The sequence below is a fragment of the Meles meles genome, chromosome 11, assembly GCF_922984935.1.
Source record: "Meles meles chromosome 11, mMelMel3.1 paternal haplotype, whole genome shotgun sequence".
In the NCBI taxonomy this organism is placed as follows: domain Eukaryota; kingdom Metazoa; phylum Chordata; class Mammalia; order Carnivora; family Mustelidae; genus Meles; species Meles meles.
In genome coordinates this window covers 23,442,289-23,461,725 of record NC_060076.1, presented here as the reverse complement: position 1 = coordinate 23,461,725, position 19,437 = coordinate 23,442,289, and the positions used below count along the sequence as shown (strand labels likewise).

At 51.3% G+C, this 19,437-nt stretch overlaps 2 protein-coding genes across 9 annotated transcripts in view; one reads left to right on the top strand and one right to left on the bottom strand.

The window, feature by feature from the left end:
- PTPN3 (protein tyrosine phosphatase non-receptor type 3) overlaps positions 1-16,075 on the bottom strand; it is a 110,574-nt gene extending 94,499 nt beyond the window's left edge. For 5 of the 8 annotated variants that reach the window (XM_046021974.1, XM_046021973.1, XM_046021978.1 and 2 more), the window contains exon 1: positions 15,421-15,879. The gene's annotated coding sequence lies outside the window, so the exon portion shown is untranslated. Of the gene's footprint in view, positions 1-14,599; positions 14,716-14,885; positions 15,007-15,420; positions 15,880-15,932 lie in introns of those variants that run through there. The other 3 variants (XM_046021976.1, XM_046021975.1, XM_046021977.1) reach the window with 3 other exon arrangements.
- On the top strand, positions 14,636-18,348 carry LOC123952680 (translation initiation factor IF-2-like). Its single transcript, XM_046021982.1, has 4 exons — positions 14,636-14,743; positions 14,868-15,230; positions 16,650-16,726; positions 16,880-18,348. The coding sequence occupies exons 2-4, from the start codon at positions 14,960-14,962 to the stop codon at positions 17,246-17,248; spliced, it is 717 nt and encodes a 238-aa protein (XP_045877938.1). The 5' UTR covers positions 14,636-14,743; positions 14,868-14,959; the 3' UTR covers positions 17,249-18,348.
- Positions 18,349-19,437: the final 1,089 nt, after the last annotated feature.

Here is a 19,437-nt window from a genome sequence, read left to right as displayed (position 1 = left end):
CAGTCCAACCCCCTGCCCGCCCATTCCCAGGTTAGGCTTGTTCCCACCGCTGGAAGCCTGCTTCCCTCAGACATCCTCCACCCACGCTCTCTCCATGTGTCTGCTTAAATTTTACCTATCAGTGAGGTCTTCCCACCACTCTGTCTCCCTCACTCTAGATTTCTCCTTACCACTTATCACTGCTGGACATGTTAAGTATTTATTGTCTCCTCCCAGTTCCCACATCCTCACATCCTCACCTCCTACAAGACTGGTGGTTCCTTGGGGCGCCTGGGTGGCTCAGTGGGTTAAAGCCTCTGCCTTCAGCTCGGGTCATGATCCCAGGGTCCTGGGATCCTCGATCCTGGGATCGAGCCCCGCATCGGGCTCTCTGCTCAGGGAGCCTGCTTCCCCTGGCCCCGCCTCTCTGCCTGCCTCTCTGCCTACTTGCGATCTGTCTGTCAAATAAATAAATAAGTTATAAATAAATAAATAAATGGTTCCTTAAAGTCAGGGGCTTCGTTAGTTCACGGTTACCCCTCCCCCCTGGTGTAGAACCTAGCACACATGAGGCACTCAACAGGAGTCTGCGGAAGGCATGAATAGAAGGTAAAATGCCGCTAAGCTTCACAGAAAGAAAGGCAGGTACCTCCACACTCGTGAGCATGACCGGACCCTGCAGCCAGACGGGCCTGCAAGCTTACTTCTGGACCCACAGGCCGTCCCCGCTTAGTGGGGCAGGCAGGGCTGAGATGCTGTGTGTGATCAAACACTCCCACACGTCTTGGTCAAGCCGGAGAGGCTGGCAGCGGCTCCTCTGCTGACCTGGCCACAGGAAATGGAGTCTTGCCCCACAGGCGCTCAAGAAACACTTGGGAGGGGCGCCTGGGTAGCTCAGAGGGTTAAGCCTCTGCCTTCGGCCTATGATTTCAGGATCCTGAGATCGAGCCCCAAATCGGGCTCTCTGCTCAGCAGGGAGCCTGCTTCCCCCAACCTCTCTCTGCCTGCCCCTCTGCCTACTTGTGATCTCTCTCTCTCTGTCAAATAAATAAATAAAATCTTTAAAAAAAGAAATGCTTGTGAAATGCACACAGCAATGAATGAACAAACAACTAATGTCCACAGGGCTCATGCCCGCGCTTTCGGGAGGCTTGTGTCAGCGGTAAGAGATCACCCCAACAAAGTGGGAGGTGGTCTGACGAACTGCATTCCCAGGAGCCTACCGTTAGGATACGTCCATTAGGATATGTCCAGACACGAATCCAAGTCAGCGGAAGAGACCTGCCTCCCCACCACGCTTCACGTGGATAATGACACACCCAAAATGCTGATTTCCAACTGTAGAGGGCTAGTTAAATAAGTCACAAAATAGCCCCCGGAGCCCATGAAGACTTCACAATGACACACTGACGTGATGGGAAATGTGAGAATATTAAGCAAAAAGGGCTGGTTGTAAAACTGTATCTACCGTGAACACAACTATTTAATTACAAAGGAACTCGAGACCATAAATATAATCGCTAGTTTCTCCTATCCTTTCCAACTTCCTGTATTTCCTAAATTATAGTGGGCAATAACGAGTCTGAAGAAAATCAAACTGCTAGAACTTAAAAAAAAAAAGCGATCAGCTGATATTTCACTGGCCCCCAGGGGGTGTAACTACTTAAACTCCGTCTGGCCACCTCCTCCTGGCTCCTTTTGGCATTCACCCCACCCTGCTTCTTTCTCTTCCCTGCCCCCAACTGCCCTCCCAACACCCCCTCACTTGTCAGCCACACCAGCAACCACTCCTGCCCCAGAAATCCTGTGCCAAGCCCGAGCCGCCCCAGCCAACACTCCCCCGGCTCACAGACCCCAGGCTCGCTCTACTTCCCAGCACCGGGGGCTTTGAGCAAGTTACGGAGTCTCTCTGAGACACCATTTCCAGCTCGGGAAAATGAGGCTGGCCCCAACTCATGGGGGCCTCTGGAGGTCCAGGGAGCTGAAGGAGGCCCACCTTGCAGGGCCCCCCACCCTACGGGGCCCTTCTGTGGGGAGGGCCAACGTGCTGCGAGTTTGCTCTAGCCCTGCCATGTGTTGAGTCTGTCTGCGGCTCCTACCCAGGCTCCTGACGCTGTAAGTTCTTTATCTTCTCTCTGCCTGGGTCTGGGCACCTGTCCTCTCCTGAAGGGAGAAGAAGAGCAGGTTTGCTCTCGGATCTCAGATCAACACGGTGGTTGCTTGGCTGAAATTCCTAGTCCCCCCGGCAGAAGCCTCAGCTCCCACACAGTCCGGCTCTCAGAGCTGATGCCCCAATCCCCAGCAGCTGCCCCCCTCCGCGAGGCCGCATCTATCTTCAGAAGACATTCCCAAGCATTTTACTTAAGGTCTTGAGGACTCCTCAGTCATCTTCCCTTGTCCACACCAACATTATCCCATGGTCTCAGCTCAGTGTTTCCTTCTCCTGCTCTTCCAGACCCTGGGGTTTACACATTCTTTCTTCGTGAACATTCTGCATTCATCCCTTTCTAATCCCGGAGGCACTTAATGAGCCCCACCTGTGGCCACGCTCCACAGCGGATGCTGGGGTTCAGGTGAGTAAGAGGCTGTCTCAGCTCCCCACGCTCTCTGGAACTCATAGGCTGGTCGGAGACAGAAATGCATGAATAATCAAATAATCACCTTTTGCTGTGGTGAGTGCCCTGAAAACAGCTGTGTGCCCCTGGCTGCTGGGGCCTTGTCCACGCTGTGACCAGAGCTCAGCCTGGGTCAAAAACAGCCTCTGAGGGGATTCTTATGGCAAAGCTAGACCTTGAAGGATGAACTACCAAACAACAAGATCAAATGGCTCAGTACTTATCCCAAAGCTCTCAGGCTCCCCCACCATCACCCACAACCTGATTCCAACCGAGCTGCCAGTCTGCAGACACCTGGGTGCACCTGCCACTCCCAGGTGGCTCCACGGAGCTGAACAGAAAGGGCTGCGGCTGAGCTTATCTTCTTTCTCCATATGCTCTTCTCCACGAGCCGCCCCCCCTACCGAGGTCACGTTCCAGGCCAATGCCACTTGAGTGCGGTTTCCAGGCGGCTGGCATCAGCATCACCTGAGTGCTTTTCAGAAATGCGGACCCTCAGGCCCCACCCCAGACCTACAGGACCTGAATCTTCTCGTATGCACGTTGAAGTCTGAGGAACCCCACTTTCCACCGCAGTCCAACATCCCCCTGGTCTTTGGCTTCCTCCTTGTCACAGCGGCCAGCTGCCATCTTTAACATCCACGCAATGAGCGGACACCCAACCCCCATAGTGTCTGCCTTCTCAGCCGCAGGGACCTCCACGGCCACCCCCAAGGCGGCACCCCCTCAGCCCCACCCTGCCCGGGGCAACGAGCCCACACGGCACAGGTCTCTCCAGCTGAGACCTCTGGCTCCACCCGTGGGAGGATGTCCCCATGGTCCTTCTGTCAGCTTACTGAAGATGGCCGCCGGCCAGTGAAAACTGGCAGCTCCTAAGTAATCATTACGGGCCACCAGGATAAGCAGTACCCTGTACCTAGTGGGCTGGAGGAACTTGTCATTCCCAGTATGGAGATGAGGAAACCTGAGCAGCTCAACGAGGACACGGGGTGAGTGGGAGTGGGGTGCAGAGAGGACGCAAGCATACAACCTGAACCAAGAAATAACAAGGAGCCCCGCAGGCTTGAAGAGAAAACTCTGGAAGGGGGCTTACAGCTGAGGCAGCCCATTTGCACTGGACCAGGACCTAGAAAGGAGGAAAAGTAGGAGAACAAGTGGGAGAGGCAGGTGGAGGCCAGGTCAGGAAACCCTTCGTTGACAGACTGCAGAGCTTAGAATTACTGGGTGAAAGGAAGGTAACAACATTTTGGAGCAGGCTGGTCAAAAATGCCTACATCCTTCCCACGACCCAAGCCTCCAAAAACCTGATTCTTTGACTTGTGGTACTTGCTTCCTGATCCTCCTGGTATGGCAAACACAGCCAGACTCTCCCAGCTACCCTGGCTGCATCTTCCTGCCTGCTTGCCTTCAGCCCTCCACAACCTCCTCCCTCCCCTCCCAGGTTGAAGCCCAGCTCCTGGGAAACCTCCACCAGCATGTTTCTGCCAGCCAGCTGCCAGGAACAAGGGCCAGCTGCCAGGAATTCCTTCCCTTCTTCTACGATGGACAGCACCTTCCCCAGGATGGCCGGGGGCACGGGCTCCCCTTCCAACCTGGGCATGGCACATCCAACTATCTAACCCTGTTTCCACAATCAGCTCCTCTTAGAGAAAGACCCAGACTCCTCCCCTTTAGCCAGCATCCTAAGGGGAGCCAGGCCCGGCCCTGGGGATGGAGCTAATTACGAGCCAGTCTCTGCCCTGCAGAAGCTCCCAAGAGAGAGCCCTGATCCTGAGTACGTGCCTCTTTATGGGGAAAATATTTTTGTGACCTCTGTACATTCACGCACTTGACCCGTTTGGTGATTCTTAAAAAGAGTAGCCTTTCTTAGTCTTCTAAAATGTCTTTAAGTGGCAAGTCATCCCTGCAACAGTGAGTCAGCCTTTTTGACTGAAAAAAAGCTCAGATTAACTGTATACAAAACAGTAAAACTATCCCACAACATTAAAAATTCCTTGCATTATTTATAGATTGGAAATACGTCGGTAGAAGTTTTATTTGTGAGACACGGATGTGCTCTAGAGTCTGGCTTCTCAGTGTCTCAACACCACCCGGGAGCTTGCAGACTGCAGGTGCACCCCAACACCCTAGTAGAACACGAAGGCTTGCGAAGCCCTGGCTTAGAGCATATGGTTTGTGGGGTTGGGGTTAGAGACAGGGGAAGCAAGGCCAGATGGAATCCGTGGGGAACAGGGTGCTCTTAGGTGCTTTCGCATGGAATGTTTCTCGGCAGGAATATGGAGGAGGTATAGGTGTGAGGGGCCACCGAAGGGGCGGGGATAGGAAGCAAAAGCAGAGGCAAATGGGACAAGCAGAGGGACAAACCCAGTTTTAGCAGGAGTGGGGGTGGTTGGGGAAGGGGGTGGAAGGGAAGGGCAGGCTGGAGGAGGAAGGTCTGAGGTGTGATGGGGCAGGATCTGTCTAGTGCAGCTGCGCAGGTGAGTGAAGGGTGTCCCTGGGTTTCTAAGCTGGAAGACTTGTCACTTACGAAGAGGGCGTTTTTAAGGAAGGAGGGACCTGCGTGGGGGGGGGGGGTGCCTGGGTGGCTCAGATGGTTAAGCGTCTGCCTTCGGCTCAGGTCATGATCTCCAGGTCCTAGGATTGAGCCCCATGTCGGGCTCCCAGCTCAGCAGGGAGTCTGCTTCTCCTTCTACCTCTGCCTGCTGCTCCCCTTGCTAGTGCTCCCTCTGTCTCTATGTCTCAAATGGAATAAATAAAATCTTAAAAAAAAAAAAAAAAAAGAGGGACCCAGGGACACTTGCGGGGATATTCAGATGTGGTAAACGTATGACCCAAATCGCCCAGAGATGATCAGGCCCTGTGAGCCCCTGAAAATGGCATCAGGGGAGTCTACCCAGGAAAGCAGGCAGAATGATAAGAACAGAGGATAAAGGAAAAAGAAATGAGCCATGGCAGGGGCGGGGGTGAATTGTGGAACCACATCATAGAAGCCCTGGTATGGGGGGGGGCAATCGGCCCGCAGCACAGAGACCCATTGGGCTCAGATAGCAGAACCGGCCACTGGTCTTGACAAGTGAGCAGTTTCTGACCATCACGGCGAGGGGTCAGTGTTGGTGGGGAATGCTGGGGTAGCTTAAACACCCTGCCTGGGGTGGCAAGACCCAAGCAGTCAAAGTGATGTCTTTCTGTACACGTGTGTTCACAGCAGCATTACTTTCAAGGGGCAAAAGGTGGAAAGCAATTTAAGTGATCGCTGACAGGTGCACGATAAACAAAATGTGGTGCACACGCCTTCAACGGAACATGACTCCTCCCTGAAAAGGAAAGATATTGCCACACCTGCTCCAACACGGCTGAACTTGGGGACGGGACATCATGCTAAGCAGAATAAACGGTCATGAGACGACAGATCCTATATGAGTCCATGTATGTGAGGTCACGAATCCTCTAACACAAAGTCGGAGGGCGGTTGTGGGGGGGCTGAGAAGTTAGTGTTTGATGGGTACAGAGCTCTGGTTTTGTAAGATGAAGAGTTCTGCCATGCATGGGGGGTGACGGTGCCCCACCAGCATGACCGTACCTAAGGCCACTGAGCTGGACACTTATGTCCATTTTACTGCAATTTAGCACAATTATGGCTTTCATTATAGGCGGAGAAAATGTGAACTCCCAGAACCAAGCAGGAGGTCTGTATTGAGAGGTGAGAGCAAATCTTTCTCAGCGGCCATGGAGGACTCCTCCGGCTGGCCTGGCAGTGGAACTGGGAAGGGAGTAACTGGGTGGTCACCTAAAGGGGAGGCTGGGCTCGGAGAAGGCTTTCTCCCCAGGTGATGGGAGAGACAAGCCTGAGCCAAAGGAACACTCACTTTCTCAGACAGGAGGAGAGGAAGAAAGAGGAGAGGAGCCAGAATGTGAAGGACAGGGCAGGGAAGGGGATGGCGCTTCAGGATCTTGGGGCCACGGGCCCTCTGGAGAGCCAAGGCGAGGACGACAGGTAGGAGACCTGGAGAGAGTGGGATGGTTGGGTTGGCTGGTAGTAGAAGGGGAGAGCTCGCTGCAGGGCTGGCTGGTGGGCTGGCTGGCAGGCCGGTGGGGGTGGCGGCGGGGGGAGACAAGCTGGGTTGCAAAGCACAGGGCACTTATCTGAAACGACCATGGAGCGGGAGGTAGCAGTCCTCAAAGGAAGGTCCCAGGTCTCGGGAGCAGCGGCAGCACCTGGGGCCTCGTTAGAAATGCAAGTTTGCAGGTCACACCTGAGTCTGATTCAGACCCACGGAATCAGAAACTCTGGGGGTGGGGCCCAGCAGCCCATGTTTGAACAGGTGATTCTGATGTGATAAAATCGGAGCCACCCTAGCAAATACTACAGAAATTCAGTGGAACACACAGACCATTTTCCATATAAAAACAGAAACAGAAAATCAGCCTAGCAACTTCACGTAAAAGAGCCAGAAATGCAGAACGGGCTTCAACGCCAATACAACTGCTTACTGCCGCGAACAAACTTTCTGTTCACAAGACAAAGAGGCCGTCCGTCTCACCCACTTCCTCAGATGAGATCTAGAAGACACACCTACGATCTGGGGTGGAAATGTGGGGACTAGTCCATGCTCTCCAACTGGTTATGTGAGCCGTGGAGCCCACCACAGGCCTTTCAGGGGCTCCGTTTACCCCTCTATAAACCAGGGAGCTGGGAACACCACTTCTGAGGTCTCTTCCAGTTCTGACACCGTGATTCCTTCTGTCCTCCAGGAAACGTGACCTCAGACTCGGTGCTTTCGCATAGCCATGCCTTGGCAAGGGAGAAAGAATATCTCTAACTGGTAAGACGTCATATCACAGTTAACTGGAAAACCTTTCCAAAGTTCAGTAAGTGCTAGCATGTTGCATTCGAAGAACGAGAACACTTCCTCACAAACTGGCTTTGCCATTAAAGCGACCAATGCCTAGAGTTATAAAAATACTGTACTGTCCTGGCCTGTGTTCATGAAGTCCACATGACTGGGACGGCCCAGAAAACATCGCCAAACCTTCATGTTTTTATCCTATGATACTTTTTAATCCAGGAAGGTGGGGTTTGTTATTTTTTTGCTAGGCAGAAAATGAGTTAAAAGAACTGTACCACACGGCCCCCCAGGCCTGCCCCCTCTGACCCGAGTATCTGGGGACATGGCATTGCAAGTCTAGGCTTCCCGATAAACGGCCTTGCGTTGACCTTGTTACCGGAATCCCTAGACGCTGGTTTCCTGCCTGGCTTCTCTGCATCCAACTCCCTGTCTACACCTCCTGGTCATCCAATGCTCATCCTTTTGTGCCTGGGTCCTCAGTGCCACCTGCTTCCCTGCCTCTGCCAAAGGCCAGTCACTTGGTTCTGATCTCAGAACGAGGGTGGTGAGAGGGACGTAGGTGTTTGTGCAGGAAGGAGAGTGGAAGTGTGAGCACGAGGGGAAAAAAGATAAGGTCTAGGGAGCCTCTAGTCTCTTGTCCCACCTCGATTACACACCCTGGCTCTTAAATTCCACTGGAATTTATCAGTGGGAAACACAGCTGGCTTGTTGGGCCCCCTTGTGCACCTATCACAGACCCAGTCCCGGCTTCTCCATCCAGCCCCGGTACGTAAATGACCTAGTAGCCCCTCTGGCAGGAAGGTGCGGGGGAGGGGAGGGGAGGGCCAAAATAAGGCTGGTGTAGCAGGAGCAAATTTCAGTGGGGGCAAGGGAGGTGTGACCGACTGCAGGTATTAGAGCCTTGAACGGGGGTGGGACAGGCAGTGCCAAGGTTAGTCCCCTCTTTATCCAGGCAGAGGATCCCCAGTGCTAGAGTTTTCCAGGCTGATCTCCAATTCAGAGTCACATCTGAGTAGGGTGACCACACCGCCTGACTTGCCTAGGGCAGTCCCAGTTGAGGCTAGTTCATGAGATGCAATTATTAATAGCCCCACTTTTATCTCAAAATGTTCTGGTTTAAGTGATGAATTTTCATGGCTTTATTCTTGGGGCCCTAAGCCTGCAAAGTAGGAGTTGCAGACAGAGAACGGTGCTGAGCACTAGGAGGGAGAAACTTCCAGGCTGAGTCTCGCCCCTCCTCAAAACGCTCCATTCTCCTCTCCAGCACCCCTGACAATCCATCACCCAGGTCTGCTTGTATACCTTCAGGGACACCAGGCTCGCTAGCCCCCGATGAAGCCTCTTCTCTGGGGAAAGCTGTTTTATAAAAATAGCATGATTCAGGGGCACCTGGGTGGCTCAGTCGTTAAGCATCTGCCTTCAACTCAGGTCATGATACCAGGGTCCTGGGATCGAGCCCCGCATCCGGCTCCCTGCTCAGCCGGAAGCCTGCTTCTCCCTCTCCCTCTGCTTGTGTTCCCTCTCTTGCTGTGTTTCTCTCTGTCAAATAATAAAATCTCAAAAAAAAAAAAAAAATAGCATGATTCAAACCTATAGACAGTATGACAGTAACTAACAAGATCCTTCAGCAAGGAAAGGAGGAGCAGTGGGGGAAACTAGAAAACCTGCCTTTCCCTTCCACCTCCTTCCATCTTATGGTCTCTCCACTCAAATATCTACTGAGTGCATCTGATGTTCCAGTGGAACTGAGGACACAATGGTGAGTTAAAACAGACTCAAGTTGAAGGACATTTCTATATAATAATGTGTCTGTGCTTTCCAAAAATGTCAAGGTCATAAAGGACAAAGAAAGGCTAAGTAAGGGTTCTAGTTTAAAGGAGATTAAAGAGAAAGGGTGACCTTATGAAATGCATGATCTGGGGGTTTCTTTGCTACTAAGGACACTATCCAGACAACGGGCAAAAACCTGAGTAAGATCTATAGATTAGATAATTGTATTGTTTCAGTAATGACTTCTTGATTCTAAAAATTGTGCTGTAGTCATATAGAAGAATGTCATTGCCTTTAGGAAGTACACTGAAGTATTTTGAGGGAAAGGGAGAATCTAAAAATAACCCTCAAATGACTCAAGAGAAAAAATATATATACATAAAGAGCAGAATAAAATAAATGTGATAAAATGCTAACATTTGCGGAATCTGGGTGAAGGGTATATGAGAGTTCTTTGTTCTATTCTGAGAACCTTGCTGTAAGTATGAATTAGGTCAAAATAAAAAGTTGGAAGAAAAAAATAAACCTCAGAGAAAGGTTTTTTTTTTTTCTTTTTTTCTTTTTTTTTTTTTGAAAAGAAAGCCAGATCAACCCTGACTTCAGAGAGCTCCCTGTGTTGCTGGGGAGATAGGTACTAACACAAACAATTACACTAATTAACTGCAAAACTGCAACTGTGAAAGCACTGTGAAAGGAGAGAGATCCGGAGGCATGAGCGTTTACAACAGGCCATTTTACCTAAATCACGTGCAATCATGGGCTAACAACCAAAGCAGGAGTTACCTTGAGGGCAGGGGAGGGGGACAACGTTCCAGGCTCTCACAGCCCCTGTGGCAGGTAAGGGCAGCGGGGACCAAAGCCTGCTCACCCGGGCCCTGCAGGAGATGCCAACATCAGTCTATCCTTCTCTTCTCCAAGCAACAGGAGGTGTTTCTGGAAGACACCCCTGCTGCAGAGGACAGGCAAGTGAGAAGGCGTGTACGGTCCACCACAGTGGTGGTGGTGAGTGTAGCCTCCAGCAGGAGCATCACTGAAGTTTCTTCTGCTCCCTGACACTCTAATTTTCTACAGCAGCCATGTAAGAATTTGATAACCAGCGGGAGGAAAGCGGGCTCTGACTATCACATCGTATCTCCAGGCCCGCTAGTGGTCAGGGTCAAGGGATGGCTGATGGAGCTGGTTGCTGCTTCACTTACAAGCACCCGGGGTCTAGACCGAGGCTGACTCCACCTTAGGGAAGCAAAGTGCTGGGGGTCAGGTCTTCACACTCCACTCCCAAAGTCAGCCCAGTACCTTCATCACACACCATCCAGCTGACCATGGCCCCTTTCTGGTCCTGGATCCTGCCCCTTGGAATATCCCTTTAGCTCTGAGCGCTGGGCCCCACAGCCCTGTCCTCGTAATGGGCCATTACTCACCCTCGGTGACTCTTGGCACTGAACACTAAACAAAGCATCTGTCTGGAGGGTCAGGGGTCTGACCACAAGCCGGGGGTGGGGGGGATGCTTTGCTGTGCCAAGTTTTGTCCTGGTGGGTTTTCATTCATTAGCTCCTTCAAAAAGGTCCATTTAAAGGAAACAGGTTCCATTATTATCCTCATTTTACAGTTAAATGACTTGTCCGGGAAAAAGACTTGGGTTCACATCTTGACTCTCCTGCTTATGAACAACATGCCTTTTGGGTGGTCACGCCATCTCTCTGAGCCTCTTTTTTTTTTTTTTTTTTTTCATCTTATCAGTAATGTGGGGCTGGTAGGAACTAACAAGATTCTGGGACTAGACAGTACTATTTATCCCTTTTTGAGGCACCAAGGGGCTCAGTACAGAAAATCCACTCCAAACTACACATCGCTTAAATATTTACTAAAACCTTGTATATCCTAACAGTAAATCATGGGACCTGAATTTTCCAGGACTATCCCCATTTCAAATCCTCTGTCCTAACTTTCCACATAAAGCATCACACTGTCTCAAAAATTCCGCTCGCTCAGTATCCAAACAACACCTCCCGGGCCTTCCTCTTACACGAAGTAGCAGCACAAACATTCTTTCTCCAACAACAGATCCCAGTCTTCGGTTCAGAAAATGTAGCCAGTGGAACCTTGCTGGCCCTCTGATGGGAAGAGGGTCATGGCAGCCAGTGCTCCATCCCAGCTCCAACTCGGCTGCTTCCCAGCACGCAGTGGTAGGAGACGCCATCCTATGATCAGAGCATCAGAGCATCGCCCACAGAGGGACACAAACTGGTGAGATGAGCTCTGCCCCCACCTACCCAGCAAGCTGCCAGTACCTAGGTAGGAAGCACAGCCAGAGGGTTGCTCCAAGATTGTAGGTAAATGAGTTAATATTTAGAAAGCACTCAGAACAGTGCCTGGCAGCCAGTAAGTGCCATAACAGTGTTTCATAACGAAATCCAAAGGCATCCCTGGCAGAAGGTGCTTATGCCTTAAAGACAACCCACCGGCATCACTTCTATCTGGGGAGAACAAGGAGAGTGGCCACTTAGCCCCACCTTGAGTCCAGGGACATGGGGGTGAGTGTGCCAACTACAGGAGGCCGGACCTGGGGAAGAGTGACCACTCCTGATATACACATGGTCTCTGGGCCTTAGTGCCTGCTGTTCTGTCCACTCCCCAAATACCATCTTTCCTCCCTTCAAGGCTGAATTCAAATGCCAACTACTCTTTATAGTGTTCCTTGACCCTCATCGGAATGAACGGTTGCCTCCACTGGTCTCTCTTGCATCTGGCTTTACCCTCTTTTAAAGTAACTGTGAGACAGAGAAGTAGATACAGAGCCTCAAACACGTCCACACACATCACTGTCTTCCCAATTCCACTATGCATCCTTCCAAGATATGGGTCTGACTTCCATCTCCTAGGGCCTGATACACGGCTCAGTAACTGTCTGAATTTGCTGTGAAATCTGTGTTCTCGGCTGGGTTTCACCTGGTGGGGCCAAAAGTAGCTTCAGGGGCACACAGAAGCAGAAGCTACTCGTTGCAAGATCTCGGGGTCTGGGAACCCATAACTAAATCAGATTTTAGCCAGGGGCCTACCAAAGCATTCCCTCTCATCAATCTTGCGGGAGATGAAAGGAGACACCTGTGAGACCCGAGCAGGGTGGACGCTAACCTGATCCTGGCCCAACTCTAAGAGAGTTGGTAAGAAGAGCCCAAGCTTGGGAAGCAACACTGGCAGGATGCCCTGCCTCCAACGGCCCATCAAGGCCAGGGCAAGTGCAGAGTGCCTTAGGCATTCCAGCCCCTGCAACAGACCTGGGAACAGATGAAAGGGGATTGGCCTTGCTTTCCAAGAACCACTGCTGTCTGGTGGAGGAAGCTGAGCACTGGGATCTTGGTCAAAGTCACAGGTCCCCTCCCAACCTACCACAAGCCCTGAGAGTTCAGTGGGGAGGCAGGGAGCCAGGCCTTCTTGCTCTTTCCAATCCCCAAAGCTAAGCCCTGTGGGTGGGTTATGTGCATCCTGGAAGACAGAATTCTTCTGGGCCTGGACTGAGGGTTCAGAAGGTCACAGTTAGTCCCTCTTCCCAGACTACCTTTGCTAGCTCAGTTTCTGCAAGAGTGGGAGAGAACAGCAGTGATATTAAACCAGTTTAATTAAACCAATGTGGGCAACCCCACCCCCCCCAGCTTCACAGTCAACAATCAAGTAGTTGGTCCCAATTCCCTAAGGCCAGTTACCTGCTGGGAACCCCAACTCTTTCAGGGGTAAGATTTGTCCCTGACCAGGTTCCTGTCACTTGCCTGAGGATAAGAGCTACCAGAATTCTTCTCTACGAAAAAATGTGAAAGAAGAGGTCCAAAACAGGAGTGGTGAAGCAGTGAGATATCCTGAATTTGACTCTGTTAACTTAGGTTCTTTCTTCTGCTCCCAGGTGTCCCTGAGGACCTGCCCCTCCTGGCAGGGAAGTTCCCCCAGGCATCCTGGGTTTGCTGGGATCCACTGGCCTACTCAGCATCCCCACCCAGAGCTGCACCTGATATACAGAAGCAGCTAAATAAATGCTTGCTGAACAGAAAGCCACTCGGAAAATGCCTTCAGTAACTTGACCTTTTACATTCCTCAGCTAATGCCTAATTTGCATATAAGAGCCCAGTTTTAGGAGATGGCAATTCACCAGAGACAACTCAGGATCAATACAGAGTATTAGGCACGTTTTATTCTACTCTAATTTTCCAAATCGGTATTCCATTAAGTGTACGTGGGGTTTATGGGAGCTCACTATAAACTAGAATATTTAACTAGAACGACCTACTCTGTCATATAATAGCTTACTGCTGTTAATTTTCAACTAGTCAATCTCAGAAAGGTTTCCAGCTTCCAGTCTGCTTTACGTGTTGATTTAATCGCCAGGAAAAGTCATCTGTTTGAAAGTCTCCGTACAATAAAGGGCAGCTTGATGCAGAGGAAAAAGACCCGCCCAAGGAAGCAGAAGACCTGAGATCTATCCCACCTGGGCCAATAGTGTAATGATAGGTTGTTCAAGGTCTCAGTTTTCTCATTTGTAAAATGGGAATAACACTGGCCTCACGGGAGAGTTGTAAAAATTAAGTGAGTTCCATCCATCTGGATGCACTCTGCACAGTTCTATAAGGCTATGTGAAGGTTAGTTAAACACAAGATGAAATTCTGGACCAACAGCCGACTCAGGTAGGCTAATGACAGAAAGCAGGAGGTTCTAAAGGGGGAGAGGAGATATTCTGCCCTCCAAGGGACACTTGGCAGGGGGCAAGGGAGGACTACAGGACATTTTTGGTTGGCATAACTGAGGGAGAAGGATTGCTACTGGAATTTACCAGGTAAGACCAGAGATGCTGCTAAACATTTTGCAATGCATTGGACAGGCCCCACAACAAAAACCGATCCAACCCCAAACGTTAACAGTGCTGAGGTTAAGAAACCCTGATCTAAATAATCAGGAAAGCTTTTTCCAACAGAAATCCTTCTAACCAGGCTGTACTTCCTCCCATCAACTCTTTAAACATTTGCAAGATGGATCATCTTGCAAAACAGCTCTTTTGTAAGTAAAGCTGAACTGCCAACTTCTGGAGTTTCTGAATGTATAAAACTGCTTTTAACTAAAATGCTCTCAGATTGCAATTCGGCTAAATTGTTTTTCCAAAACCCTTGACTTCTGCAGTTCTCCAGGGCACAAAGACAGGGTCTGTCACTCTGCCACTAGGCCCTGAAGATGCTTTCGTAATTCTAATTTCCTGGTCAAATGGGAGCCACGAGGGTCTCTAAACGAATTAAATTCACATCACGCCAACTGCTCCCTTGCTTTGTGCCGGGCACGGAGCCAAACACCTCCACATAATTTATCCCACTTAATCCTCCCAACCACCGAGTGAGGTGGGCATTATTACCGGTTGTTTGCAGGGGAGGAAACTGAAGATCAGAGAGGTTAAACAACTCGCCCAAGGTCACCAGCTGGGCAGGGGGAACCCAACTTGAAAGGAGGTCTCCAGTTTCCAAGTCACAAGCTCTTTCCACCAGCTCGGAAAACCCAGGTGTCAAGTTGTCTCAACTTCCTATGAATTTTTAAGGCAACCGCAACTTCTCAGTAAGTTTAGGTTGCTGAAAATGGGAATTTCCGGGGGGCTGGGCGTTCTCACATATACTCCCCCACTGCAGCTGTCTCACCGCAGGTACCTGATAAATCATTCCATATCGCCCGCGGAACGGGGAGGATTTATTGGCGCTGGAGTTCGTGCCAGGCCCAGGAAATGCCATCTTTGAAAGCCGAGAGGCGGATTCGCCCTGGGAGCCGAGAAGGTCTGGCCGCCGCGCTTGACTGGCTCTCCGCGGGCGGTGCGCCCCCTCGGCGCCCCGGGCTGGGGTCGTCGCGGTGCTGGGCCCTCCAGGGTCGCCGGCCACGTCCACCCCTGCCCGGGTCGGAGCGCACGCCCACGCCCCGCCGCCGCCGCGTCCCGGCCGCACGCCCGGGACTGAGCCCCACCCCGCCCCGCTTGCTCCCTCCCGGCCCGGCCCCGCCAGGTGAGCGCGCCCAGGGAGCCCCCTCCCCGCCCCGACGTGGCGTCGGGACCCCGGGGCCGCGGCGTCCACCAGCCCGCCCGCGCTCGCCGCGCGCTCGGGGACGGGTGGGGGCGGGGCGGCGCCGAGCGCCCCCCAGCCCCCGGTAGTCCCGCGCCCCGCCTCGGCCCGCTGGGGTCGCGCCCGCCCGTACCTGCAGCATCCGGGGGCGCGGGGCGCCCAGGTAGGTCGCGCGAGCGGGCGGCGCGGAAGCTCGCTCGCGGCGCGACCTGGCCGCCGTCTGAGCATGCCCAGTGCCGCCCGCGGGCGGCTCCCGCCGGCCGGGCTGGCCGCGACGGGCCCGCGCGCGGGGCGGGGGGCGGGCGCCGGGGCTGCCCTGCGGGGCGCCCCTGCTCCGCCCCGGTCTGGCGCGCTCGGACGCGCGGCCCAGGGCCACTGGGGCTCTGCTGCCCAGCTCCTGGCAGTCCCCAGTCCCTTCGCGCAGGCACGCAGGCATTCGTTCCATAACCATTTATTGGGTACCTACTGTGTGCCGAGCCCTCAGTGATTTTATGCTGAGGAATGACCACGTTCAACAAATCTTTAAAACGAGGACGAGTCCTGCCCAGCTGGGGTCCTGCTGACTTTCAGGCCAGTGCTCATCCCGTTCCACTAGTAAGTTTACGGGCTTAAACCGTCTTCCCCAAATTTCTTACCCGCCCTTACCCTCCTCCTCCCATCTGTGCTCTTGCTGTCTTCTTCCCCCCTCATCCGACGCCGGCCTTCCTGCAGCCCCATGAGCACCTTTATGTCCACCAAACTCTCAGTACTTGGCCACCCTCAAGACATTTGCACACGCCTTTCCCCTCCTGCTGTGTAGGACTTCTCTGCCCAGTTTTTCAAGTGGCTGGCACCTTCTCGTTGTACCTATGTCCTTGTCTGAGAGGCTTGAGTCAGCACCTAACTACATTAACACCCTGTTCCTGGACATTCTCCATGTCCTCGTTTTATTTCCTTCACATCTATCACTATCCATTAATTCTTTTAACAAGTATTTTTCGATCGTCTACTTCGGTTCTTCAGGCATGGTTTACAAATAGGCAAAAATCCTATCCCCTGGTGGAATTTAGGGAAAGAGGGGCAAGCAACAGACAATAAACACGTACATAAGCAAGCTATATAGTATATGAGAAGATTATAAATCCTTAAAGGGAAAAAGGACAAGGTAAGGACACGAAAGTCTAGGGGTACGGTTTTCAATGAGGTGGGCTGATCAGCCGGTGAGAGTGACATTGGGAAGGTTTCAGCCCCACGGAGGGAACAGCTTTTGCAAAGACACTAAGGTACAATACTAGTTAGGCTTTGGCAAGGACAGAGTAGTAGGAGATGAGGTCGGCAAGTGACTTTTCCTTTCATTTGCTTACTTCTTGTGTATTCCCCTAGGGAATCGCTGGAGCTGTACAGCCCTGCCTGTTCTCCCTGCAGTGTCCCAGCTCCTGCATGCCCGCACGTGGCACACAGTAAGTGCTCAAAAACTGTTGGATGGATATGTGAATGGAGGGATGGACTGATGTTTGGAACCGTCCGGTCCGGACTAAGGTGCCCGAGTCCCAGGTGGCCCGTCTGCCCGGGGCCATTCGGCGGCCGCCCGCAGCACCTGGCATCTCATCTAGGTCCTTGTCCCCGAGTTGCTTTCCCTGGGGAGCGCCACTGCAAGCGTACGCCGCCTAAGCGTCGCGTCGGGGGGAATTCCGACCGAGTCAAGGAGTCCCAGGAACAGGACCCGCCCTGAGCCCTGCCCGGCCCTTTGGTCGCTCGCAAAACCTGGAGCCGCGGCGCAGGTCCAGAGCCCTACTGAGACGGACGGGGGTTCACTGGGCATGCTCGGAGCCGGCGGGGCCGAGTGCCGGGGAGGAGGAGTCTCCCGGTGCGGCCGGCGACGCCCCCGCAGAGCCCGGCGGAGCCCAGCCTCACGCTCAACCCCCGCTTTGCTCCCGACGCTTTCTGGAGGGTCTGAGGGCTCCCCCCCCACCAAAGCTTAGTAAGAAAGCTGGGGATTCGGAGTCCTGGAAGGGCGTTCTCTGCCTTCTCTGCTGTGTGATCTGGGCCAGCACCGTACCCTCTCTGTGCTTCCAATAACAGGAATACCCATCACTTGGATCTAGGCAGAATGTGGGGACTGAATGAAATAAAACACGTGAACGTGTTTAATCCACTTGAAAGATCCATTTTGTGGGGCACCTGGGTGGCTCAGTGGGTTAGGCCGCTGCCTTCGGCTCAGGTCATGATCTCAGGGTCCTGGGATCGAGTCCCACATCGGGCTCTCTGCTCAGCATCGAGCCTGCTTCCTCTCTCTCTTTCTGCCTGCCTCTCTGTCTACTTGTGATCTCTCTCTGTCAAAAAAAAAAAAAAAAAAAAAAAAAATCTTAAAAAAAAAAAAAGATCCATTTTGTCAGTGCCCACCTCAATTATCTCTCATCTGCAAACCAGCTTGCCGAGTGCTAATCTGAGGAAACGTAAGTTAATGGACATGGGAATTCTTGGACTTGTCTCAGTTTGCTTTCCACGACAAACTAGGCAGAAACTATCTTTTCTTTACACGCATGCAGCAGTCGTGAGTTTAAACAGTGTTCTAAGTTCGAACTCAAAAATATCTGCACATCTAAGGGGAAAAAAGACCTAAATATTTTAAAAACCGTGCATTTCCATCACTGTAACAGAAGCAGGAATAAAAGGAGAGAATAGTCCCCAAACTGGAAACAAATGAACGCTCCCAAATAGTCAAAGAGTGGAATGATTAGTTAGGTATGGTATGTTTGTTGAAATAAATAACTAGTTTATACTAAGCTAGACCATAATACAACAGGGGGAAACTTAAAATACAATGTTGCGGGGATGGGGGGACCCGTTGTAGATGAAAACACAAATACACTACATAAAGATTATGTCTACGCGTTCACCCAGACTAGAAGGAAATATGGGAAAATGTAAATAGTTCAATTTTGGAGGGTAGTGTGGTTGGTTCCTCTTTTTAAGTTTATTACTAAAAAAAAATTTTAAAAACCCCAAAAAACAAAGTTGATCTATTACTGTCACACTTGTTGTGTTTGCAATAATAAACATTAAAAGACCAAATTAAAAATTTGTGAAGTTTTGTGAAAGTCTGATCATAGTAATAACAATAATTACTATTATTAAGCTTAAGTGTGTTTGATATTGTGTCTTTAATCCTTACAGTCACTATCTAGAATGCTTGTTTCTGGCTCAGTTTTACAGAAGAGGAAATAACCTAGGAGCCATTCAGACCCAGTAAGATACAGGGTCAGGACTGAATACGGTTGGTCTGACCTCAAAACCAGGGTGTTAGATTTTATAATACTGCCTCTGTGTGGTAGTTTACCATGTATTGATCAGAAAACCACCTATCATTTCATTTTGTGTCCTTTTTTGCCTTAGTTTTCTCTACCCTTTGATGTTTTTGTAGGCTGCAGATTGCTTTTAAATGTTCTGGTCTCCTGTTACTATTTTATTGTTGGAGCCAAAATGTCAAAGTCCTTTCTTTTCTGCTGTTGCACCTGGAGTGACATGATGTTATTATCAGTGGTGACAACTGATCTTCTGTCATAAGCTCCCAGACTTTATGGAAATGAAGCTTTTGGATGGACACATAACCTTCTTAGTCTGTGTGGTTGAACCCAGCCAAATCGAGAGCAAGTAGAGGCTTCATCAGAGGGTAAGTCTATCCCAAGTCTCAGATGAGGAGGCCAGTCCGGACATAGATGATTCTCCCTACATAATTATTTTGGAGTCAGGATCACAACATAATGGAACTACCTGGTCCATGGACTCCTCAGAACGTTGTTGCGATGAAAAGATACAAGGCTGATAGTCCTGATGATGTTTACCAAGAGAAATCCAGGGCCCCAAGAGGAGCCCTCCTGTTAATAACCAAAACCAGAAACAAACAAACAAAAACAGCCAAAACACCCCAGCTCGCTCTGTTAGTAGTGCTGGTCAACTGTTCCTGGCCCAGAAATCACTAAACAACAAGAAACACACACACAGGGGCGCCTGGGTGGCTCAGTGGGTTAAAGCCTCTGCTTTCTGCTCAGGTCATGATCCCAGGGTCTTGGGATCGAGTCCCTCAGTGGGGAGCCTGCTTCCCTTCCCCTCTCTGCCTGCCTCTCTGCCTACTTGTGATCTCCTACTTGTGTCAAATAAATAAAATCTT

Coding starts and splice junctions, on each gene's coding strand:
- LOC123952680 (XM_046021982.1), top strand. CDS start 14,960: ATGCCATCTTTGAAAGCCGAGAGGCGGATTCGCCCTGGGAGCCGAGAA. Junction 15,231..16,649: donor TCCCGGCCCGGCCCCGCCAG/GTGAGCGCGCCC, acceptor GTATTCCCCTAG/GGAATCGCTGGAGCTGTACA. Junction 16,727..16,879: donor ATGCCCGCACGTGGCACACA/GTAAGTGCTCAA, acceptor CATCTCATCTAG/GTCCTTGTCCCCGAGTTGCT.